Genomic DNA, 26,129 nt, shown 5'->3' with positions numbered 1-26,129 from the left:
TTTTATTAAAGCTATAACCTCCACTTTTCTCTCTGTGCTCTTCTTCTCCTAGTACCAACTATAGAAGACGTCTCCCTCTCCTCTGCCCTGCCTGAGACCACCACTATCATCACCACCACCATGGCCATAGTCAGGGTCCCAGTTAACACCACAGTTCCAGCAGACCCCAGGGATGGGAGAGAGAGAGAGGCGGGTAAACCAGCAGAGGACCCCCATGGTACAGCTGACCCCACCACCCCAGAGATCCCTCCCACCCCCAGGCGCTTCTGTGAGGGAGCGATGAGGAGGGGTATCTCCTGGCCCCAGACACACACTGGAGCCACAGTGGAAAGACCCTGCCCCAAAGGAACCAGAGGTACTATCAGGGACCGGGAGGGAGGGAGGGAGGGAGGGAGGGAGGGAGGGAGGGAGGGAGGGAGGGAGGGAGGGAGGGAGGGTGTGTATGTTCCTCTGTATGAAAATGTTAGTGTGTTTACACATTGTCTTTCATACAGCCTTCCATACATTAGACAAGGTGCCAAGATGTAATGTTCATTACCTACAATATGCTAATAGTGCCAAATAGTAAATAATTCCATGACGGAACTGTCAAAACAGACAATATAGGAAGACAAAGGAACAGTAGGTGGCATGAGGGGGATGACTTATCATTGTTATTTCAATAATATGGAAAGGGACTATGGCAACACTGTTCATTGTTGACAAGAATGCAGTAATATATATGATACAGAGCATTTTATTAATTGACAACCCGCAGTTAGACTATAAGGACCCAGACAGTGATTCCTACAGTATACAGCTGAAATGTATGAGAATCTCTCACTGTGTAGTGTTCACTCAGTTAGACATCACAAAGCTGGCAATCTTCCTAGTTCCTACTGGTCAGCCATGTTTCACATCATACCTTGTTGTTTACCATGGCTCTCCTCAGTCACTTGTTTGTCCTGCTTGACAGAAGCCAGCTAAGTAAGAGGACAGGAGCAGCAGCAGGACAAAGAGTTGTCCTGGCTCTGTTTCATGTATTTCTATTGAACCTTTATTTAAACAGGCTATTCTCATTGTCACACAATCTGGTTTGCAGGGGATATAACCGTGTATTCAAGATGGCCGTGTTCAGCAACATCACAAAAAGTTACACAAATAAATGCACACATACTGTTCAATACACAATAAAAACAGACAATAGAGGGTTGTGTAAGTGTTGTTTGTTGTGTGTTTCTCCAGGCATCGCCTCCTACCTCTGCACGGTAGCAGGGGGGACCTGGAACCCAAAGGGACCCGACCTCAGCAACTGTACCTCCCACTGGGTCGCTCAAGTGGCACAAAAGGTTGGTCAGCATTGTGCTCCCATGGCTCCTGTGTGGCATGCAGGGAAGGAACAAAACACCAATTTTTCTCTACTTCTTTATCTGAAAGGGAAAAGTGTATCTGTATTTGTATTAGCATCTTGTTGGTTGCTACACTAAAGACGTGGTTTGCCCATACATTCTGTATTCCACTGAATGACTTCTAGATGTGAACAGAAATACACGTCCAATGCACTTTTCTCCGTAAAGAAATTCTCTGCCACTTTGAATTGCTCTCTGTAGCCTATAGCTTGCAGCATTAATATTGATTTGCGTTTTAATCAGTATATGATACATTACTTGTATACTGGTCTGACACTGTGATGCCTATCATCCAGAGACGTTGCACCAATGACCCTGAGCCTTTTCCTGCTGTGCTGTTTTCTTCCTTTCTTCACATTAAATCAGCAGTATCCATTGTTATCACATAGTTAACATACCACATTCCAGGTACAGATGTAGGATCTTCATTTGACCTGTATTGTCGCAGCTAAATAATCCTGCAGAAACAGGATTTTAACGTTTAGTCCAAAGTGTTGCATGATTGGTGGTTAGGCTATTATCTGGTCAAAATGAGGCTACATGGAAAGTGGAATACTGTTAATATGACTGTGTGTTAGTGCAGGTTTTCAGTGAATTTATGCAGTCAAGAAGCTCATCTGCATTTCCTCCGGGGCAGGAAAAGTTGCAGCAACAAAAGAGTGATCAAATTCAGATCTTACATCTGTATTTAGTAAGAAACAAGTAATTAAAAGCTTAAACAGTCCATTTATATTTACGTTTTTTTCTCCAACTCTAGATCCGTAGTGGGGAGAACGCGGCTAACCTAGCCAATGAGCTGGCCCACCACACACAGGGCCCGGTGTTCGCCGGTGACGTCAGCTCATCAGTGCGTCTCATGGAGCAGCTGGTTGACATCCTGGATGCTCAGCTCCAGGAGCTACGGCCTAGCGAAAAGGACTCGGCCGGGCGGAGCTTCAACAAGGTAATATAAAATAATACAGTGTCTTCGGAAAGTATTCAGACCCCTTGACTTTTTCCACATTTTGTTACGTTACAGCCTTATTCTAAAATTTATTAAATTGTTTTTTTCCTCCATCAATCTACACACAATACTCCATAAACAGTTTTTGAAATGTTATTTATACAACAACAAAAAACTTAAATATACATTTACATAAGTATTCAGGCCCTTTACTCAGTACTTTGTTGAAGCACCTTTGCCAGCAATTACAGCATCGAGTCTTCTTGGATATGCTGCTACAAGCTTGGCAGATCTGTATTTGGGGAGTTTCTCCCATTATTCTCTGCAGATCCTCTCAAGCTATGTCAGGTTGGATGGGGAGTGTCGCTGCACAGCTATTTTCAGGTCTCTCCAGAGATTCGGGTTCAAGTCCGGGCTCTGACATTCTTGTCCCGAAGCCACACCTGCGTTGTCTTGGCTGTGTGCTTAGGGTCATTGTCCTGTTGGAAGGTGAACCTTCGCCCTAATCTGAGGTCCTGAGCGCTCTGGAGCAGGTTTTCATCAAGGACACTCAAGGATATTCAGAGACTTGTCCTGAAGCCATTCCAGCATTGTCTTGACTGTGTGCTTAGGGTCATTGTCCTGTTGGAAGGTGAACCTTCGCCCCAATCTGAGGTCCTGAGCACTCTGGAGAAGGTTTTCATCAAGTATCTCTCTGTTCTTTGCTCTGTTCATCATTCCCTTGATCCTGACTAGTCTCCCTCTCCGTGCCACTGAAAACATCCCCACAGCATGATGCTGCCACCACAATGCTTCACTGTAGGGATGGTGCCAGGTTTCCTCCAGACGTGACGCTTGTCAATCAGGCCAATCTTGGTTTCATCAGTTCAATCTTGGTTTCATCAGACCAGACAATCTTGTTGTCTGGTCTGAGTGTCCTTTAGGTACGTTTTGGCCAACTCCAAGCGGGCTGTCATGTGCCTTTTACTTAGGAGTGGCTTCCGTCTGGCCACTCTACCATAAAGGCCTGATTGATGGAGTGCTGCAGAGATGGTTGTCCTTCTGGAAGGTTCTCCCATCTCCACAGAGGAACTCTGGAGCTATGTCATAGTGACCATTGGATTCTTGGTCATCTCCCTGACCCAAGCCCCCCCGATTTAAAAAAAAAAAAAAAAAAAAAAAAAAATGAACTATTATTTCACCTTTATTTAACCAGGTAGGCTGGTTGAGAACACGTTTTCATTTGCAACTGCGACCTGGCCAAGATAAAGCAAAGCAGTTCAACACATACAACAACACAGAGTTACACGTGGAATAAACAAACATACAGTAGAAAAAGTCTATATATAGCATGTGCAAATGAGGTAGGATAAGGGAGGTAAGACAATAAATAGGCCATGGTGGCGAAGTAATTACAATATAGCAATTAAACACTGGAATGGTAGATGTGCAGAAGATGAATGTGCATGTAGAGATACTGGGGTGCAAAGGAGCAAAATAAATAAATACAGTATGGGGATGAGGTAGTTGGATGGGCTATTTACAGATGCAGTGATCTGTGAGCTGCTCTGACAGCTGGTGCTTAAAGCTAGTGAGGGAGATATGAGTCTCCAGCTTCTTATGATTTTTGCAGTTCGTTCCAGTCATTGGCAGCAGTGAACTGGAAGGAAAGGCGGCCAAAGGAAGAATTGGCTTTGGGGGTGACCAGTGAGATATACCTGCTGGAGCTTGGCTGTAGCGCGTGCTACGGGTGGGTGTTGCTATGGTGACCAGTGAGCTGAGATAAGGCGGGGCTTTACCTAGCAGAGACTTGTAGATGACCTGGAGCCAGTGGGTTTGGCGACGAGTATGAAGCGAGGGCCAGCCAACGAGACTGTACAGGTCGCAGTGGTGGGTAGTATATGGGGTTTGGTGACAAAACGGATGGCACTGTGATAGACTGCATCCAATTTGTTGAGTAGGGTGTTGGAGGCTATTTTGTAAATGACATCGCCGAAGTCGAGGATCGGTAGGATGGTCAGTTTTACGAGGGTATGTTTGGCAGCATGAGTGAAGGAGGCTTTGCTGTGAAATTGGAAGCCGATTCTAGATTTAATTTTGGATTGGAGATGCTTAATGTGAGTCTGTAAGGAGAGTTTACAGTCTAACCAGACACCTAGGTATTTGTAGTTGTCCACATATTCTAAGTCAGAACCGTCCAGAGTAGTGATGCTGGACGGGCGGGCAGGTGCGGGCAGCGATCGGTTGAAGAGCATGCATTTAGTTTTACTTGCATTTAAGAGCAGATGGAGGCTACGAAAGGAGTGTTGTATGGCATTGAAGCTCGTCTGGAGGTTAGTTAACACAGTGTCCAAAGAAGGGCCAGATGTATACAGAATGGTGTTGTCTGCGTAGAGGTGGATCAGAGAATCACCAGCAGCAAGAGCGACATCATTGATGTATACAGAGAAGAGAGTCACCCCGAGAATTGAACCCTGTGGCACCCCCATAGAGACTGCCAGAGGTCCGGACAACAGGCCCTTCGATTTGACACACTGAACTCTATCAGAGAGGTAGTTGGTGAACCAGGCGAGGCAATCACTTGAGAAACCAAGGCTGTTGAGTCGACCGATAAGAATGCGGTGATTGATAGAGTCAAAAGCCTTGGCCAGGTCGATGAAGACGGCTGCACAGTAATGTCTCTTATCGATGGTGGTTATGATATCATTTAGGACCTTGAGCGTGGCTGAGGTGCACCCATGACCAGCTCGGAAACCAGATTGCATAGCGGAGAAGGTACGGTGGGATTCAAAATGGTCGGTGATCTGTTTGTTAACTTGGCTTTCGAAGACCTTAGAAAGGCAGGATAGGATAGATATAGGTCTGTAACAGTTTGGATCTAGAGTGTCTCCCGCTTTGAAGAGGGGGATGACCGCGGCAGCTTTCCAATCTATGGGAATCTCAGACGATACGAAAGAGAGGTTGAACAGGCTAGTAATAGTGGTTGCAACAATTTCTGCATTTTTGCTCAGATTGCTTAGTTTGGCCAGGCGGCCAGCTCTAGGAAGAGTCTTGGTGGTTCCAAACTTCTTCCATTTAGGAATGATGGAGGCCACTGTGTTCTTGGGGAGCTTCAATGCTGCAGAAATGTTTTGGTACCCTTCCCCAGATCTGTGCCTCGCCACAGTCCTGTCTCTGAGCTCTACGGACAGTTCCTTCGACCTCATGGCTTGGTTTTTGCTCTGATATGCACTGTCAACTGTGGGACCTTATATAGACAGGTGTGTGCCTTTCCAAATCATGTCCAATCAATTGAATTTTCCACAGATGGACTCCAATCAAATTGTAGAAACATCTCAAGGGTGATCAGTGGAAACAGGATGCACCTGAACTCAATTTCAAGTCTCATAGCGAAGGGTCTGAATACTTTTGGCTTATAGTTTGTAGATTGATGAGATTTTTATTTGATTTAATCCATTATAGAATAAGGCTGTAACGTAACAAAATGTGGAAAAAGTGAAGGGGTCTGAATGCTTTCTGAATGCACTGTATGTGACCCCAGGTAGGCTAGTTAATACGAGTGCCATATACTGTATGAACATGCGTGTATATATCTGGGTAGGTAGTATTCCCTCCTCTCCTGCCCCTCCCGTTGCCCCCCTCAAGGTAGTCTCACTGCAGAAAGTTCATTCTAATCAAGCCTAAATATCAGATTTTGAGTGATGTCACATTTTTTTTGTTTCTTCGTACCAAGCTAAATTATCTAATGGCATCGGCAGATCATTCTGTTAATTTAACCTTAAGAAGGCTTTATACAAGTCATTTATATTTTTTAAATGTAATTTTCAAGATATTTTACCTTAAGTTACTTGTATAAAGCCAGTTTAAGGTTAAAATAAACAAATTGATCTGCCAATGACATTAGATAATTTAGCTTGGTACGAAGAAACATATAAAAAGTGAATTATAAGTCACTCATTTAACCCCAATCCCCACCCACCCCTCCACAACCAGACGTCTTTCTCCAGGTGAGGTGGAGGAGGGAGTGAGGAAAGGCAGCCCCAGCCCTAAGGGGGAGCTGTGGCCGAGGGGAGAGAGGGAGCTTATTCTTCCAGCCCTAGCCCCACCTTTTCCTAGAAATTACTGGGTTCTGAAATGCAGCTTTCTCACCTGGCAGCTCTAAGAGCTAATGGATAGCAGCCCCCCGCTAGCCAACACAAAGAATAACTCTCCTCTCTACCACCAGACAGGCAAGAACAGAGCTACCTTCCCTCCTCCAGAGCACTTACCATGTCTCTCTGAGTGAACGGCCCAAGCAGGAATATTAAGGCCTAACTGCCACAGTCATAGAAATGAATGACATTTTACAGTGCTATTCAGAACGCAAAGGTGAAAGCAAAGTGGATTTGGACCAAAAGGCACGTGCGTACTTTTTTCTTTGTTACCTTTGTAGCTAGTCATAGACTGAAACTTTCTGTCTATGTTCTGACTGTACTGTCTTACAACAGCACAATGCTACACTGCTTCAACCACGACTTAGCTAGCTGTGGGAAGAATGAATCTGTCTCTTTTGACTGAGACCGAGACAGACCAACAAAGGCTCTAAATAAAACCCAGAGCTGGCAGACTGTTATAACCTCAGTGCCATGGAATCCAAATGACCCCCTCTGGCTTTGTTTATTGTCTCAATGCTTTATAAAGCATCGTTAATGCAAAGCATAGGAATTTAATCTTAGCAATTCCCCTTCTACAACGCTATGCTGTGCAGCTTTGTCTCTGCCAGCCAAAACCTTGTAGTTACGTAAGCTAGATACATATTCAGATACAGCTTCCGAAACACATCTAGAATGTGCTACATAATATATTGTGAGCTTCTTATTTCATCTACTTAACATAAGGTTTATATATTATAATTTCCTTCCTGATTCGAGTTGGGTAAGTGGTGTATTTTAGGATATGTGTTTTCTAAAGACACAGACTAACCTCTTTCTTTCCCCTAAGCTTTTTGTTCCTAATAGTGTTTCTCTTGTTCTTGATCTTCTCTTTGTGTTAAAAAGCTTCAAAAGAGAGAGAGGACCTGCAGGGCATATATGAAGGTAGTGTATACGTGCTGGTTCCCCATAGACACCTTTACCTCTTAAAGTATCCACAATATGCTCAGTAGCATTGGTGTTGCTATGCCTGTGGCTGTCTGTCCGTCTGTGATTATCTGTTGGCTTGTCTGTATGCACAACGTGTCCACCTGTCTCTCTGGTTGTCCATCTGCCAGCCTGTCTATCTGCCTGTGTGTCTATTAGCCTGTCGGTATGCCCATCCATCTCTCTACCTCTCAACTCACCTGTCTGTTTGTCTATCTGCCTGCCTGTCTGTCAGTCAATATGTCTTGGCGTATCTTTATCTCTCCTTCTATCACTTATCTCGCTCTCCATCCCCCTCTCTCTCAATCCCTCTCTCCATCCCTCCCTCCATCTCCTGTCTGCTCCTTGTGCGTTGTATGAGTAATTGCCTTCCCACGGCCGTAATTGTACCTCCCTGTCACCCATAAGTGTGATCAAAGTGGCAGTGTACCCAGTTTTTCACTTGCTTACACTTTACCATTCTCAGCGTCTCCATGTTCTTCCTCTCGCTGACATTTTTGTGTTTGTCTGATGGATTCATGTTCAGTCCCATGAATGTGTTTGTGTTCATATCGGATGTTGAGTCTTTTAATTCCTTTCTCTCTCCATGTCGTTTTCCTTTGCTCCGAGCTTATAATCTGAGAGCAGAGTGGGCCTGTCTTGTACGGCACAAACCAGCCTTCTCAGATCTCTTGTGTCTCTCTCATCAGTCTCTGTTAGGGCTGTTTTCCTGAGGTTTCTTTTACTGTGAAAAATTGGGAATGTCTCTGTCAACTTGATTTAAGGCTGTCTTCTTTATGCATCAACATCATCAATAGACAATGTTAGTGAAGTCAGCAGCACCACCACCACCCAATAATGTCCTGTTCGCTGTGGGGCATCTTGGGTAACACCCTTGTGATTGTTGCTTTGTGCGACCTCCACCCAGGCGAGAATAAAAGAGGACTCAATCAGAACAGTTTTTATTTTTTTATTTTAACACTCACAAATTAGAGACATGAATTTGTTTCATTTTTTGTTCCTCCTTCACGCCTACAAGGGGGGTTCTCACCAGGAGGGAGGACTGTTGAGTGTTTCTCTGTTTGTCTGGGGTGTAATGGTCCTAGGCCTGTAATCACTACTGCTACTCTGACGCTACCCTCTCCTCTCTCTGACCCCCCTTTCCTCTCCTCTCTGACTCTCTTCCTCTCTCCTCTCTCCTATCCTCCCTATCCCCTCTCTAACCTCTCCTCTCTGACTCTCTTCCTCTCTCCTCTCTCCTATCCTCCCTATCACCTCTCTGACTCCCCCATCACACTCCAATTATGGACACACCAATAGTGTTTGCCGGCCGAGAGTAATTATCTCCTCTGAACAGCTAGCGTCCCACCTCGACAACAGCCAGTGAAATTGCAGGGCGCCAAATTCAAACAACAGAAATCTCATAATTTAAATTCATCAAACATACAACTATTATACACCATTTTAAAGATAAACTTCTTGTTAATCCAGCCAGAGTGTCTGATTTCAAAAAGGCTTTATGGCGAAAGCATACCATACGATTATGTTAGGTCAGCGCCTAGTCACAAAAAAGTATACAGCCATTTTCCAGCCAAAGAGAGGAGTCACAAAAAGCAGAAATAGAGATAAAATGAATTACTAACCTTTGATGATCTTCATCAGATGGCACTCATAGGACTTCATGTTACACAATACATGTATGTTTTGTTCGATAAAGTTCATATTTATATAAAAAAAATCTCAGTTTACATTGGCGTGTTATGCTCAGTAATGTTTTGCCTACAAAACATCTGGTGATTTTGCAGAGAGCCACATCAATTTACAGAAATACTCATCATAAACTTTGATGAAAGATACAAGTGTTCTCCTTAATGCAACCGCTGTGTCAGATTAAAAAAAATCTTTATGGTGAAAGCACACCATGCGATAATCTGAGTACAGCGCTCAGCCACCAAAACAAGCCATACAAATACCCGCCATGTTGTGGAGTCAACAAAAGTCAGAAATAGTGTTATAAATATTCACTTACCTTTGATGATCTTCATCGGAATGCACTCCCAGGAATCCCAGTTCCACAATAAATGTTTGTTTTGTTCAATAAAGTTAATCTTTATGTCCAAATACCTCCTTTTTGTTCGCGCGTTTAGTTCACTAATCCAAATGCACAAGGCGCGGTCACTAAGTCCAGACGAAAAGTCAAAAAAGTTCCATTACAGTTCGTAGAAACATGTCAAATGATGTATATAATCAATCTTTAGGATGTTTTTATCATAAATCTTCAATAATATTCCAACCGGACAATTCCTTTGTCTTTAGAAAGGAAAGGGAACGGAGCTCACACTCACGGCTGCGCGCGATCAACAACTAAAGGCTTTCAGCTGAGGCAGTTACTGTGACTGGTCTTATTTGCTCCACTTTCACAATAGAAGTCTGAAACAACGTTCTAAAGACTGTTGACATCTAGTGAAAGCCTTAGGAAGTGCAATCTGACCAAATTTACACTGTATATTGGATAGGCAATCACTTGAAAACTACAACCTCAAATTTCCCACTTCTTGGTTGGATTTTTCTCAGGTTTTCGCCTGCCATATGAGGTATGTTATACTCACAGACATCATTCAAACAGTTTTAGAAACTTCAGTGTTTTCCATCCAAATCTACTAATAATATCCATATCCTAGCTTCTGGGCCTGAGTAGCAGGCAGTTTACTCTGGGCACGCTTTTCATCTGGACGTGACAATACTGCCCCCTATCCCAAAGAAGTTAACAGAGGCTCTATCTATCCCATCTGAAGGGTCAGCACTCGCCCATATGGAGACACAGACAGACACTTTAGGTATCCGATTCAGAGCTGGACTGTACGCTTATCATAGCTCTAGGTAATAATGGTAGCTATGCTGTGTGGTCTGTTTACATGTTGTGGTGGATGGTTAATCATCAGTCTGGTTTGATAGCGAGGGACTACCGGGTTTAATCAATGATGTATATAAACCCTGGATTGCTGATGCAATGTATTGGTACTCCCCAGTAGGAGCAGTCCTCCATAGGAATGAATGGAATTCTACGATATTTCAATTAAATGTTTCAAGGACAAAATTACATGTATTTAAGTATTTTTTGTTGTTGTACTGGGGACACCAATATTAGTAATGTAAAAAAAATCTACTTCAAAAAAACTGTTTAGCTCACTTAAAACAATTTAGAAGTATGCATTAACCTGTTGAGGACAGACGTTCCGCTAGCAGAACCCCGTTCCGCCTGCGGAACCCCTAGCCAACAGCCAATGGCATCGCACGGCGCGAAATACAAAACCAACTAAAATACCACAATTCAATTTTCTCAAAGAATCAACTATTTTACACCATTTTAAAGATACGACTCTCGTTAATCTAACCACATTGTCTGATTTCAAAAAGGCTTTACAGCGAAAGCAAAACATTAGATTATGTTAGGAGAGTACATAGACAAATAACCACACAGCCATTTTCTAAGCAAGCATATATGTCACAAAAACCCAAACCACAGCTAAATGCAGCACTAACCTTTGATGATCTTCATCAGATGACACTCCTAGGACATTATGTTATACAATACATGCATGTTTTGTTCAATCAAGTTCATATTTATATAAAAAACCAGCTTTTTACATTAGCATGTGATGTTCAGAACGAGCATACCCACCGAAAACTTCCGGTGAATTTACTAAATTACTCATGATAAACGTTGACAAAATACATAACAATTATTTTAAGAATTATAGATACAGAACTCCTTTATGCAATTGCTATGTCCGATTTTAAAATAGCTTTTTGGCGAAAGCACATTTTGCAATATTCTGAGTACATAGCTCGGCCATCACAGGCTAGCTAATTTGACACCCACCAAGTTTGGGGCTCACTAAACTCAGAATTACTATTAGAAAAATTGGATTACCTTTGCTGTTCTTCGTCAGAATGCACTCCCAGGACTTCTACTTCAACAACAAATGTTGCTTTGGTTCCAAATAATCCATAGTTATATCCAAATACCTCCGTTTTGTTTGTGCGTTCAGGTCACTATCCGAAGGGTAACGCGCGAGCGCATTTCGTGACAAAAATTTTCAAAAATATTCCATTACTGTACTTAGAAGCATGTCAAACGCTGTTTAAAATCAATTTTTATGCCATTTTCCTCGTAAAATAGCGATAATATTCCAACCAGGCAACGTTGTATTCATTCAAAGGCTGAAAGAAAAAAAATTGAGAAGTCTCGTGAACGCGCATCTCAGTCTCACTGTCCCCAGGCTGACCACTTACAAACTCTGCTGTTGTACTTTGCCCAGAGACAGCAGATACCCCATTCCACTTTCTGGCGGCTTTAGAGAGCCAATGGAAGCCTTAGAAAGTGTCACGTTACAGCACAGATGCTGTAATGTCGATAGAGATGCAACAGAAGGACAACAAATTGTCAGACAGGGCACTTCCTGTATGGAGTCTTCTCAGGTTTTGGCCTGCCATATGAGTTCTGTTATACTCACAGACACCATTCAAACAGTTTTAGAAACTTTAGAGTGTTTTCTATCCAAATCTACTAATTATATGCATATTCTAGTTTCTGGGCAGGAGTAGTAACCAGATTAAATCGGGTACGTTTTTTATCCGGCCGTGAAAATACTGCCCCCTATCCCAAAGAAGTTAAGGTGTCTGTAATAAAATAAATGTGGCAAAAACGAATATAGATATTAGTAAATGCATTTTTATAGCTTCCAATTATAATTTTTTACAATGGTGGGGGAGTGGTAAGATGGAGGCACGGGGCTTCAACACAGCGCCCGCATTAGTCATCTAGTGTATGTATAAATTATTGGGTTTAATCCCCCCAATGGTTAATCCAGGCAACAGGGTAATTGTGCCTATGGTCAATTTGTGTGTGTGTGTGTGTGTGGATGATAATCACAGCTTTACACTAATTGGTACAGTGAGTGACTTTTTTATTTCCTAATTACCACTATAGTGTAGCCTGGACCTCTGCTGTGGTTAATGGCACCTGTGGTTAAATTGTCTCTGGTTTATTGGGCCATGGGTTGATATGGATTTGTGGGGTAATTATGCCAATGGCTATGTTTATCTGTGGGGCTAGCCTAGCATTTCTGTGTGGCTATGGATATGCTAAGCTACATAAGAGTCGTCAGTGGGGCTAGCGTTAGCGATGCTGTGTGGATGTAGATATGCTAAAATACATGGGAGTCATCAGTGGGGCTAGCGTTAGCGCTGCTGTGTGGATATGCTAAGCTACATGGGAGTCATGAACTCTCCTGCACAGGGTCACAGGGACTTCCATTTTGATCAAAATATGATACTTTTTCTAGAAGGTTTGGAATGTTTTGCTTACTTACTGCTTATCAGCTAAGCAGGAAATGAAAAGATTGCCATTGAAAACAAGCAGAATTATCCCCTTCTTTACTTCGACTGCTACCCAAGAAACAAATGCATTCCGTTTTTTGATACCATTTTCCCCTGAAGGAAGGAAAAACTGCACATTTCAAGGCCATTATCACCAGATCCTGTTATGGAATATATTCATTGTTAGGGAAGAGGAAGATAATTGTTCTTTGGGAAAAGTAAGATGTTTAAGAACAGGAACTAAGAGAGCAGTATTGAGAAAGAACTGCTCCATTCATTTGAAAAACATTTGGTTTGTGTTCCAACTTCCCCTCTGGCACAGTTTTGTTATTCAAAAGAAAATAAATGGGGAGACAACTTCCTTTAGTTTATATTCTGTGACCGCCATGCCATCTTTAAGTGATGTTTTAATTTAAATGTATCTTTCATATCATCCTATAATGCCAGTGACCTTATTTATTAAATTGTTTAGTTGTTGATGTTGATTTGCTTGTCCTTGCTTGCCATCTGCATAATATGCCTTCCTTGCCCCCTTTCTGCTGCAGACAGTTGTAGAATTTATGAGGTATAAAAAGCAACAAACTCTGACATTTGTTTCCACGGATACAGGCCATTGTGGATACGGTTGACAACCTCCTGAGGCTGGAAGCCCTGAAGTCCTGGGAAGACATGAATTCCACGGAGCAAACGCACGCTGCCACCATGTTACTGGATACCCTGGAGGAAGGAGCCTTCGTCCTTGCCGACAACCTGATTGAGCCCGCTGTAGTCAAAGTGCCTGCAGACAATATCAGTATGTTTATTTTCTTCTCTCTACCCTCCCTGCCCGTCACTCATAAAAAGGAAAAACGAGACAGACACGTCTGCCAGTTACAATCCACAGTTTAATTATTATTTTAATTGAACTGTGGGCCTGTCTTGGAAGAAAATTACTTTGACCTCAGTAGTAAAATGTGCTTTTTTATAACAGTTTGTTATGTCCAAGGAAGTGGAAGTTAACATTCACAACCATTCTGTAGAAAGATACTGATGTTAGTTTCCGTGGGCTTCTCATTCTAGACACAGAAAAAGAACCTGGACAGCTATTCCTCCAGGAGAAAGGCAAAGTGGTTTTTAAAAAGACCACATTTAGTTGAAGTCACAGTAGGAGGTTTGATGTCTCGCTCAGCGCCAGGCAAGCTAATATGTTCTCACAGGCAGTTTATTAGCAATGTGATCTCATTCATTTAAGTCAGCTTTGTGCAGTGAACTGTCATTTTCCCACACAAGTCTCTTTGTTCCATGGTTATGAGTTCCCCGCTCGCCTTGCAAGATGAGCTGTCCAGTCTCCTCATGGAAAATCTAAGAAATCAATTGAATAATTTCATATTCTATATGGTAGCTATATCCTGTAACCCTGCCTTAACCATGAATACTTGCATAGTTTATGTGCTTTTAGCACACAAGGCCTCAACAACAGATTTCTTCAAGCTCCCGCCTTTGTGTGTGTGTGTGTGTGTGTGTGTGTGTGTGTGTGTGTGTGTGTGTGTGTGTGTGTGTGTGTGAGAGAGAGAGACCGAGAGAGAGACCGAGACCAAAGGGGGAAGAAAATGTTGTTGTTTTTTATCTGCAGCAGGTTGTATGGTGGTGTGATCTCTCTCTTTCTCCCTGAGGAACTCTGTAGACCGGGGTTACAGGGAGCAGCTTAGTGCATATATTTTTTTAATAGTAAATAGCGCTGGATGGGATATTGATTGGATTCTGTAGCAGGAACACTGGACATGGCTGCTCTCTTGTTTCACCCTTCCCAACCTTTTATATCAGAGCTCTATTAAACACTGTGTGTTGCTATTGAAACCAATGATGTATATAAACCCTTAATTGCTGATTCTATGTATTGGCTATTGAGATGCTTTAAAGCCACCGGTCGCCATAGGAATTAATGGAATTCTACAATATTTAAATGAAATGTTTCAAGGACAAAATTACAAATATTTAAGTATTTTTGTTGTTGTAGTGGGGACAGTAACATTAGTAATGTCAAAGAATTATACTTTAAGATTTTTTTATGTATATACAGTACCAGTCAAAAGTTTGGACACACCTACTCATTCAAGGGTTTCTCTTTATTTTTACTATTTTCTATTTTTATTTTATTTTCTAATAGTGAAGACATCAAAACTATGAAATAACACATATGGAATCATGTAGTAACCAAAAAAGTGTTAAACAAATCAAAATGTTTTATATTTAAGATTCTTCAAAGTAGCCACCATTTGCCTTGGTGACAGCTTTGCACACTCTTGGCATTCTCTCAACCAGCTTCACCTGGAATGCTTTTCCAACAGTCTTGAAGGAGTTCCCACATATGCTAAGCACTTGTTGTCTGCCTTTCCTGATGGGATGGCGTATCGCTTTTGAATGCTGTGGTAGTAATGCTGGTTAAGTGGGCCTTGAATTCTAAATAAATCACTGACATTGTCACCAGCAAAGCACCATCCCACCTCCTCCTCCATACTTCACGGTGGGAACCACATCCGTTCACCTAATCTTCGTCTCACAAAGACACAGTGGATGGAACCAAAAATCTCAAATTTGGGCTTATCAGACCAAAGGACAGATTTCCACCAGTCTAATGTCAATTGCTGATGATTCTTGGCCCAAGCAAGTCTCTTCTTATTATTGGTGTCCTTTAGTAGTGGTTTCTTTGCAGCAATTCGACCTTGAAGGCCTGATTTCACGCAGTCTCCTCTGAATAGTTTCTGTTGAGATGTCTGTTACTTGAACTCTGTGAAGCATTTATTTGGACTGCAATTTCTGAGGCTGGTAACTCTAATGAACTTATCCCCTGCAGCAGAGGTAACCCTGGGTCTTCCTTTCCTGTGGCGGTCCTCATGAGAGCCAGTTTCATCATAGCGCTTGATGGTTTTTGCGACTGCACTTGAAGAGACTTTCAAAGTTTTTGACATCTTCGGTATTGACTGACCCGCATGTCTTAAAGTAATGATGCACTGTCATTTTTTCTTTGTTTTTTTAGCTGTTCTTGCCATAATATGGACTTGGCCTTTTACCATATAGGGCTATCTTCTGTATAACACCCCTACCTTGTCACAACACAGCTGATTGGCTCAAACACATTAAGAAAGAAAGAAATTCCACAAATTAACTTTTAACAAGGCACACCTGTTAACTGAGATGCATTCCAGGGGACCTCCGCATGAAGCTGGTTAAGAGAATGCCAGGAGTGTGTAAAGCTGTCACTAAGGTGGCTACTTTGAAGAATCTCAAATATAAAATATATTTTGATTTGTATAACACTTTCTTAATGTGATTCTATATGTGTTATTTCATAGTTTTGATGTTGTCACTATTATTCTACAATGTAGAAAATAGTACAACAAATTAAGAAAAACTCTGGAATGAGTAGGTGTGTCACAACTTTTGACTGGTACTGTATATGTTTATGTTTAGCTCACATAATATAATTAAAAGTATGCATTAAGATGTCTGTAAAATAATAAGCATGGCAAAAAACTAATGTAGACATTAATGAATGCATTTCTATAGCTTCCAAAATATTTTTTACAATGGTGGGGAGTGCCAAGATGGAGGTACGGTGGCTTCAACACAGCACCCCTTATCAGTCATCTAGTTTATCTATAAATCATTGATTGAAACGTGGTCTATCAGTAATGTATACCACCAACATTCCCTAATCCTTTTTCCCTCCTCCCCCTCTACCTCCCCCTCTCCTTGTCCTTCTCCAGTGCTGGATGTGTATGTGCTCAGTACAGACGGCCAGGTGCAGGACTTCAGGTTCCCCCAGACCAGCAAGGGTGGAGCCTCCATTCAGCTGTCTGCAAACACAGTCAAAGTCAACAGTAAAAATGGTAACTAGGGGGGAATGAATGAATAAATGAATGTGATCATGCTGAAGGAGAATTGTCATTCACTGAGAAAGTGGCTGAAGGATAGAAATGAGTAGCAATTTTATACGTTCACAATACCACCGTAAATCTTATTCTGTGTTTTTTTCCCAGGTGTGGCCAAGCTGGTGTTTGTCCTCTACAAGCACCTGGGCCAGTTCCTCAGTACAGAGAACGCCACGCTCCGAGGAGGCGGACGTAACCTCTCAGACCTGACCGTCAACTCGCACATCCTGGCCGCCTCCATCACCAAGGAGTCCAGCCGTGTGTTCGTGTCTGACCCCGTCATCTTCACCCTGGAGCACCTTGACGTGAGTTCCCCTTCCCCTGAGAAAGCTCTGGAGCCCTAGTGTCATTCTGCGGTGTTGTTCAGTGCAGGGGGAAATAGTGGGAAAGGAAATGGAAGTGTGGTCTTTAGTAGTTGGAGGATCAAAGCCAATGTCATAAGATACAGCTGCACTTTGAGCACGCTGTAAAATATCAATACCTGTGTACATCTGGACCTCCCACGGTTATACGTTTGTTAGTTTACATAGAAAATGCTACCATGTTTATGCCATGGTATTCTGCAATTGTTTATAATATACTGAAATTGTTTATAATTGCACTTGGCATGACAGACAAATAAATCAAAATCATATCAAGTTTTATTGGTCTCTTACCCAGATTAGTAGATCTGCACTGTTCCTACACACACTCACTATATAAATATATAAATAAATATATAAATTACTGAGTTACAGTTCTTTAGCCTGCTGTTGATTGCCTTTTGATGGAAAATTACAGTATCTATATATCTATATATATATATATATATATATATATATATATATATATATATATATATATATAGGTAGGAAGCATATGTACTCTAAAGTAATGTGTTAGTTTGTTTAACAATGCTTAGAATGTTGTTGTTTGTGGTATTTAAAAGGTTTCCTCGTGTTGCTTATTGAGAACTTCTACAACCCTAACTGTTAACTAGTTGTTTGAAACAATGTTCTTATTTCTTAATGTCCTGCTGTGTAGAAGGAGCACTACTACAACCCCAACTGCTCCTTCTGGAACTACTCTGAGAGGAGTATGATAGGCTACTGGTCCACTCAGGGCTGTAAGCTCCTGGACACCAACAAGAGCCACACCACCTGTTCCTGTAGTCACCTGACCAACTTCGCCATCCTAATGGCCCATAGAGGGAACGTGGTGAGTGGCCCTCAATGGGTTCTATCATGCCATGGGGGTTGGACTCCACTGGATGGATGTAATATGTATGCATGTTCCCATCTAGGGAACATGGTGAGTGGCTGGTTCAAACCAACCCCTAGCTAGCCACTATCCCCCTAGACACTTGTGTAGATCAGAGAGGATTGTATACAGTACCAGTCAAAAGTTTGGACACACCTACTCATTCAAGGGTTTTTCTTTATTTTTACTATTTTCTACATTGTAGAATAATAGTGAAGACATCAAAACTATGAAATAACACATATGGAATCATGTAGTAACCAAAAAATTGTTAAACAAATCAAAATGCATTTTAGATTTTAGATTCTTCAAAGTATCTACCCTTTGCCTTGATGACAGCTTTGCACACTCTTGGCATTCTCTCAACCACCCCTACCTTGTCACAACACGACCGATTGGCTCAAACACATAAAGGAGGAAAGAAATTACACAAATTAACAAGGCAGACCTGTTAATTGAAATGCATTCAAGGGGACCACCTCATGAAGCTGGTTGAGAGAATGCCAAGAGTGTGCAAAGCTGTCGTTATGGCAAAGGGTGGCCACTTTGAATAATCTAAATATAAAATATATTTTGATTTGTTTGAACACTTTTTTTGTTACTACATGATTCCATATGTGTTATTTCATAGTTTTGATGTCTTCACTATTATTCTACAATGTAGAAAATTGTGAAAATAAACCCTTGAATGAGTAGGTGTGTCTAAACTTTTGACTGAAACTGTATGTGTAAGAAATATGGTGGAATGTCCATAATGTAACCATATTGTGGATACCCATCCAATCCTATTAGATATACATACGTCTCTAGGGCAGGGATGGGCAACTAACGACCCTTGTAGGCCCGCCGGTCAATACAAAAAACTATTTCATTCAGTCGGGGTCTCAAATTACTGTTGAGAGTTAGAATAGTAGAATACAGGTGTGATTTTGTAATTTGGTAGCGCGTCAAAGTTTTTCTTTTTCTATATTAAGAGTTGCAAACATTTCGCTCAACCCTATGGCAAAGTGTGTAGAAATGCAGGAAATTAGCTGTAAAACTGCACATTTTTGTCTCCGCCCCATGGCAAAATGAGTAGAATTGCATGAGATTAGTTATAAAATTGCAAACCCTTTTCTCCGCCACATGACAATGTGTAGAATTGCCAGCAAAATGTTTCGTAAGGCCCCCAAAAGGCTTGGACCGCCTCTGACTGCAAGTGTGGGTATGGATGTGGGTACCCAGACCCGTGAGCCACTGTGGCCCCTCATGATGAGTTGATTTTTTTATGGCCCCCACCCCCATCAAAGTAGCCCATCCCTGCTCTAGGGGGTAGGGGCTAGGGGTTGATTTGGGATTTAAGGATATTAGTGAATCTGCCACATCCCCCTCATTCTATATACTGTACAGTATGTATGTGGGGGGGTTTGTTGGAGGGGTGGGAGTTGAGGTGAGGAATGTGGTTAGTTAATGTATGTGGAGAGAAACGGAAGGAGGCTGTCACTTACTTTGCCGTGAGCAAAAAAGCAAGAGATCGCAGGCATAAGATACTGTAGTGAGAGATAGCTGAAACATTATTGGAAATAAATTACATTTTACCTATGGTCCGTGACTAATAGCCTTCACGCACATGCACGTCTGCTGGAATCACACACAGGGAAACGTACACGGCGGCCCTGCGTCAAGCTTCTTTCATTTGCATTTCCACTCAACGACATGAAGTAGGTGAGATCCATTTGCAAGCAAAATGCAATTACAATCCAATTTATGATAAATATAATGTGCTGCAAGCATCTACCCAGTAATAAACGTGGAACATAAGTTTGTGGTTTATATAATAACATGTCCCGACTCATGAACTCTTCCCTTCGCAAACCCCGAACCTTACAACCCTTCACCACAAGGAGAAACCAGAGTCCCTGAGCTAGGTCTTCCCGTCACACCAGCCCTACACCTCAACTACAACTCCTCCTGGCCTGCCCTCAGTACAATGACTCATGTCACAGAACGGATTACCTCATGTTCAGACCACTGTCCCTGAGTGATATTCTGTATGGTGAAGGCTTCTATTTTTTGCATATGGTTGTAGCCTACGTTGAAATGTGTTCATTTTCATGGGTTGTGACACACACTTTAATCAGCCCTTCACAGAGTGATCCCACACTATATTTTATGTCATCCCTTCACAGAGCGATTCCCCCAATATATGTTATAACATGTCGCGCCTTGGTGGCACAGAGGTTTGTGACCGCTTACTAAGGACTTTACATTGGCAGGGCATGTCATCTGTTTCCTACAATAGATGTTGAGTTTTCAAACCCTCAGTGAGCCAGGCCATTCATGTTATGTCAAGGTTCATTGATGGGGACATGAAGTCATGTTTTATGTTTTCCCGGCAGGCTATTGGGTCTAAACTCTCCCTCCTGTGTTGCCTCGTGTTTCTGATTGGTTCAGCTAGATGTTGAGTTAAATCCCTTTAGAAATATCTGTATATGTCATGAAATCATATTAGCTCCATGATCTTACATGGTACATTATGTCATGGTACATTTTACCAGGTTATTGGGTTTACTTAAGATTATATAGCGTATGCTGATAAATGTTGGGAACGGCATTTGTTTAAAGTGGCCTGAGAAAGGAAGGTGGCGGTGGTACTGTACTAGATAGCGTTGTCTCTGTCTTCCTACTCATTGTATTCCTTAAACATTTGAATAAGATAAAAAGGTCTTCACAACAAAAAAAGCTTATTAGGTCTAACCACCCCCTGTGTTTTAGGTACACCCGGAAGGTTGTTGGTTCTAACCCCATTGTCATGTTAGGTCTTAGATCCAGAAAGTTATTGGTTCTAACAGTTTGTGTCTCTCTGTCCTGTCCTCCAGGCAGAGGGGAGTGTCCATGAGCTGCTGCTGACGGTGATAACCCGGATGGGAATCGCTGTGTCGCTGGTGTGTCTGGCCGTCAGCCTCTTCACCTTCTGCTTCTTCAGGGGTCTTCAGAGCGACCGCAACACCATCCACAAGAACCTCTGCCTCAACCTTTTCATTGCTGAGCTGGTCTTTCTTGTGGGCATCAATATGACTGAACCCAAGGTAAGGAGTGCGGGTGCCCCCAGAGTGTACACATGGATCAGAGTGGGCTTCGATGCACAGTTATTTTGGCTAACTATCATTGTGTTCCCAGGGAATATGTTCCAGTTATCTATGCCTACTTTAACTTCCCTTGTCTCAATGCAGCTTCAATGCCACTGTCCCTTTACCGCTGTATGTGTAACCTTTAAATGTGTCCCCATCCCAGCTGGTGTGTTCCATCATTGCGGTCGTTCTTCATTTCTTCTTCCTCGCGGCGTTTGCCTGGATGTGCCTGGAGGGCGTGCAGCTCTACCTCATGCTTGTTGAGGTGTTTGAGAGTGAGTTCTCCCGCAGGAAGTACTATTACGCCTCAGGATACCTCTTTCCCGCCGTGGTGGTGGGAATCTCGGCCGCCATCGACTACCGCAGCTACGGGACACCGAGAGCGTAAGTAACATCTTATCTCATCTGTAGAACTTTTCTTTGTGTACGTGTGTCCAGTAACCGTCAGGGGCAGGGTACGAAAAGTCATGTCAAGAAAGAAAGAAATAAAGATAGATACCCTCTTCAGATGTTGACCTTGGGGTGGAATCGTTGCACAATAGATACTGTTCAATGATCCCGCAGTTTTTTCTTCCTTTCTTGGTGCAGAGAGCATCAGGTCTCCCAGGCCAGCCAGCTGCACATCAAGACTCCCTTTCTTCGCACATAGATAGATAGATATATTGCTAATGAGAGCTACATCACAGGCCCCAGTCTCCCACTGCCTCTCCCTCTGCCTCCTGGCAAATGTACACCCTGTCATAGAGGAAAGCTGTGAGCAAAACCACTACATTAATGAGTTGTCTGGCTGGTTGGTTGCTCTGGTCTGGTGTGTTCTCTGTGTGCACATGAGCTATTTTCTCTCTCTTGACCTTAATTCTTTAAACTTTTCTTCTCCAGCGGCCTTTATCCATGAAACAAGCCATATGATTTGTCGTAGGCTTTTCTTTTTCCAGAGGGAGTTATGTAAATTGGGTATTCTTTTTACATTTGGGGCTGTAGTGCAGCGCTCCCTGCATTTGAATGAGCATATTATCTGATAATACATACAGTAGCTTCAGCACAAATGTTGTTGGAACTATTTGTGCGTACGTTTTGACTGTGTTTAGAGTCAAAAGTATAGCCAGACTGCTCTCTCAATTGTAGACATTGGCAGACTCTGAAGTCAGGAATGCAATACCAGTACTGTTGTATGGCTCACAGCCAGAATGTGTTCAAGGTCTGGTTCTCTCTGTGGTCCAGAAGGACAATCACTATTCTATTGCTGTAGTAACTATACCAGCATGTCATCTATCTAGTCTAGAAGCCAGGCTGGCTACTGATCAGTAGGATACATTGTGACAAATGCTGCTGTGTTTTTAGAGTGTAGAAAATGCAGAGATGTCACAGTGGGGGAGACAGAATAGATAATTTGCTCTTGAGGGATGTCGATCACCTGATCACATGATGTGTTCCATTGCAGCTGCTGGCTGAGGGTGGATAACCACTTCATTTGGAGCTTCATAGGACCTGTCACCTTCATTATCATGGTAAGCCACATTATACTTTATGGGATGTGTGTGTGTGTGTCTAAAATCAGGTATATGTGCATTATCCATACAGTATGGGCTTGAGTGTCTGTGTCTCTGCCTGCGTCTGTTACTATGTTGGTGTCTGTGTCTCTGTCTGCGTCTGTTACTATGTTGGTGTCTGTGTCTCTGTCTGCGTCTGTTACTATGTTGGTGTCTGTGTCTCTGTCTGTGTCTGTTACTATGTTGGTGTCTGTGTCTCTGTCTGTGTCTGTTACTATGTTGGTGTCTGTGTCTCTGTCTGCGTCTGTTACTATGTTGGTGTCTGTCTCTGCCTGCGTCTGTTACTATGTTGGTGTCTGTGTCTCTGCCTGCGTCTGTTACTATGTTGGTGTCTGTGTCTCTGTCTGCGTCTGTTACTATGTTGGTGTCTCTGCCTGCGTCTGTTACTATGTTGGTGTCTGTGTCTCTGTCTGCGTCTGTTACTATGTTGGTGTCTGTCTCTGCCTGCGTCTGTTACTATGTTGGTGTCTGTGTCTCTGTCTGCGTCTGTTACTATGTTGGTGTCTGTCTCTGCCTGCGTCTGTTACTATGTTGGTGTCTGTGTCTCTGTCTGCGTCTGTTACTATGTTGGTGTCTGTGTCTCTGCCTGCGTCTGTTACTATGTTGGTATAGTCTGTTACATTTATGTGTTTTCCACAAAGTAATGTGAATGGGGGAAAAGTTAATGGATTTCTTTGTTTTTCTGTCTCGCCTGGTCACTTAGCTATTGCTTTTGCTGATCAAGTTGCATGAAAGGAAAGTGGTCCATTATAGCTGACATGAGGACATCAGCAGTCATTCAGCTGTAAAACCCTGTGAAATTTGTCTAGTCTAGTGAGCAGCAGCATTCATCAGCTTAGCTGTTTGTTTGGTGGAAATAGTTGAGGATTGAGGAAGCAGTTCTCGCCTTCATACACTGTCAGTTGTCTGAGGAGGTGGAGAGACAATCTCAGGCATGAAGGTCATTTGCTCAGGGTTGAACATGGAAATAATGAGTGGGTGGGCCAGACAGCCATTACCCATAACCCCCTGGCCCTCCCGAGGATCATGACACGTCCCCAGCCAATCCCGTCATATGGACATCTCCATCCTCACCTCTAAATATTTCATGCAGGCCGCATGGAGTTCACACCCATGCATGCACATACAGTACCAGTCAAAAGTTTGGACACCTACTCATTCAGGGGGTTTTCTTTATTTTGACTATTTTCTACATTGTAGAATAATAGTGAAGACATCATAACTAAACCCAAGCTGTACTCATAATCATGGCAGAGGCTACTTCCTCGTTGGTGATCTCTTTTCCTTGGGAGAATAACCCAGGACTTTGGCACAGTTTGACGTAGTCTCCACCTACAACAATCTGACTAGAAGACCTGAGACACTAACTTGTCATGTTGGATGTATACTAATGTCTCTGTAATGAGATTTGTGTATTTGTGTGTCTTCCCTGTGGCTCAGTTGGTAGAGCATGGTGTTTGCAACGCCAGGCTTGTGGGTTCGATTCCCACGGGGGGCCAGTATGGGAAAAAAAAATGCATTCACTACTGTAAGTCGCTCTGGATAAGAGCGTCTGCTAAATGACTAAAATGTAAATAACACATATGGAATCATGTAGTAACCAAAAAAAGTGTTAAACAAATCAAAATGTATTTTAGATTCTTCAAAGTAGCCACCTTTTGCCATTATGACAGCTTTGCACACTCTTGGCATCCTCTCAACCAGCTTCACCTGGAATGCTTATCCAACAGTCTTAAAGGAGTTCCAACATATGCTGAGCACTTGTTGGCTGCTTTTCCTTCACTCTGCATTCCAACTCATCCCAAACATCTCAATTGGGTTGAGGTCGGGTGAATGTGGAGGCCAGGTCATCTGATACAGCACTCCATCATTCTCCTTCTTGGTCAAATATCCTATACATAGCCTGGAGGTGTGTTGGGTCGTTGTCCTGTAGAAAAACAAATTATAGTCCCACTAAGAGCAAACCAGATATGATGGTGTATTGCTGCGGAATCTGTGGTAGCCATGCTGGTTAAGTGTGCCTTGAATTCTAAATAAATCACTGACAGTGTCACCAGCAAAGCACCCCCACTCCATCACACCTCCTCCTCCATGCTTCATGGTGGGAACCACACATGCAGAGATCATCCGTTCACCTACTTTGCATCTCACAAAGACACGGCGGTTGGAACCAAAAATCTCAAATTTGGACTCATCAGACCAAACTACAGATTTCCACCAGTCTAATGTCCATTGCTGGTGTTTCTTGGCCCAAGCAAGTCTCTTCTTCTTATTGGCGTCCTTTAGTAGTGGTTTCTTTGCAGCAATTCGACCTTGAATTCCTGATTCACGCAGTCTCCTATGAACAGTTGATGTTGAGATGTGTCTGTTACTTGAACTCTGTGAAGCATTTATTTGGGCTGCAATTTCTGAGGCTGGTAACTCTAATGAACTTATCCTCTGCAGCAGAGGTAACTCTGGGTCTTCCTTTCCTGTGGCGGTCCTCATAAGAGCCAGTTTCATCATAGCGCTTGATGGTTTTTGCGACTGCACTTGAAGAAAGTTCTTGACATTTTCCAGATTGACTGACCTTCATGTCTTAAAGTAATGATGTGCTGTCGCTTCTCTTTGCATATTTAAGCTGTTCTTGCCATAATATGGACTTGGTCTTTTACTAAATAGGGCTAGCTTCTGTATACCACCCCTACCTTGTCACAACACAACTAATTGGCTCAAACACATTAAGAAGGAAATAAATTCCACTAATTAACTTTTAACAAGGCACACCTGTTAATTGAAATGCATTCCAGGTAACTACATCCTGAAGCTGTTTGAGAGAACGCCAAGAGTGTGCAAAGCTGCTTTGAAGAATCTCAAATATAAAATATATTCTGATTTGTTTAACACTTTTTTGGTTACTACATAATTCCATATGTGTTATTTCATTGTTTTGATGGCTTCACTATTATTCTACAATGTAGTAAATGGTGAAAATAAAGAAAAACCCTGGAATCAGTAGGTGTGTCCAAACTTTTGACTGGTACCGCACTATTGTATTATTCGCACAGAAAACATGTGTACATACTGTGTTTATACAACACATACACACGCACATACTGTGCATAGATACATAAGGCAAAGGGTGTTGTGGTTTTGGTGGTGTGTTTTGTGAGGAGGTAATGGGTAGTACAGAGCTAGTTGGTAGTGCAGAGCAGAGAGTCTGTAGAGGGTGGGGTGCGGGGAGAAGCAAGGACGTGCAGTTCAGTGCCTGCCTGCCTCTCTGTCTGCCTGCCTACCTCTCTGTCTGCCTGCCTACCTCTCTGTCTGCCTGCCTACCTCTCTGTCTGCCTGCCTGCCTCTCTGTCTGCCTGCCTGCCTCTCTGTCTGTTTGCCTGCCTGCCTCTGTCTGCCTGCCTGCCTGCCTGCCTCTCTGTCTGCCTGCCTGCCTACCTCTCTGTCTGCCTGCCTGCCTGCCTACCTCTCTGTCTGCCTGCCTGCCTACCTCTCTGTCTGCCTGCCTGCCTTCCTCTCTGTCTGCCTGCCTGCCTTCCT

The 26,129-nt window shown here is 42.7% G+C and overlaps 1 protein-coding gene across 12 annotated transcripts in view; it reads left to right on the top strand.

Annotated features, from left to right (window-relative positions):
• LOC106569141 (adhesion G protein-coupled receptor L2) overlaps positions 1-26,129 on the top strand; it is a 128,895-nt gene that overhangs the window by 83,060 nt on the left and 19,706 nt on the right. For 8 of the 12 annotated variants that reach the window (XR_001320447.2, XR_006758787.1, XM_014140159.2 and 5 more), the window contains 11 exons: positions 53-355; positions 1,225-1,328; positions 2,146-2,331; positions 7,347-7,385; positions 13,398-13,581; positions 16,535-16,657; positions 16,808-17,004; positions 17,723-17,896; positions 20,797-21,006; positions 21,212-21,432; positions 22,490-22,556. Coding sequence is in view for 10 of the 12 variants with exons in the window: in XM_014140159.2 (XP_013995634.1) it covers positions 53-355; positions 1,225-1,328; positions 2,146-2,331; positions 7,347-7,385; positions 13,398-13,581; positions 16,535-16,657; positions 16,808-17,004; positions 17,723-17,896; positions 20,797-21,006; positions 21,212-21,432; positions 22,490-22,556 (1,808 nt within the window). In the remaining 2 variants the exon portion in view is untranslated. The remainder of the gene's footprint in view (positions 1-52; positions 356-1,224; positions 1,329-2,145; positions 2,332-7,346; positions 7,386-13,397; positions 13,582-16,534; positions 16,658-16,807; positions 17,005-17,722; positions 17,897-20,796; positions 21,007-21,211; positions 21,433-22,489; positions 22,557-26,129) is intronic. The other 4 variants (XM_045694181.1, XM_014140160.2, XM_014140165.2 and 1 more) reach the window with 1 other exon arrangement.

This window comes from Salmo salar, chromosome ssa14 (assembly GCF_905237065.1).
Source record: "Salmo salar chromosome ssa14, Ssal_v3.1, whole genome shotgun sequence".
NCBI classification, from domain to species: domain Eukaryota; kingdom Metazoa; phylum Chordata; class Actinopteri; order Salmoniformes; family Salmonidae; genus Salmo; species Salmo salar.
Note: the sequence above shows the minus strand (reverse complement) of the source record. Positions and strands in the feature narration are given on the sequence as shown.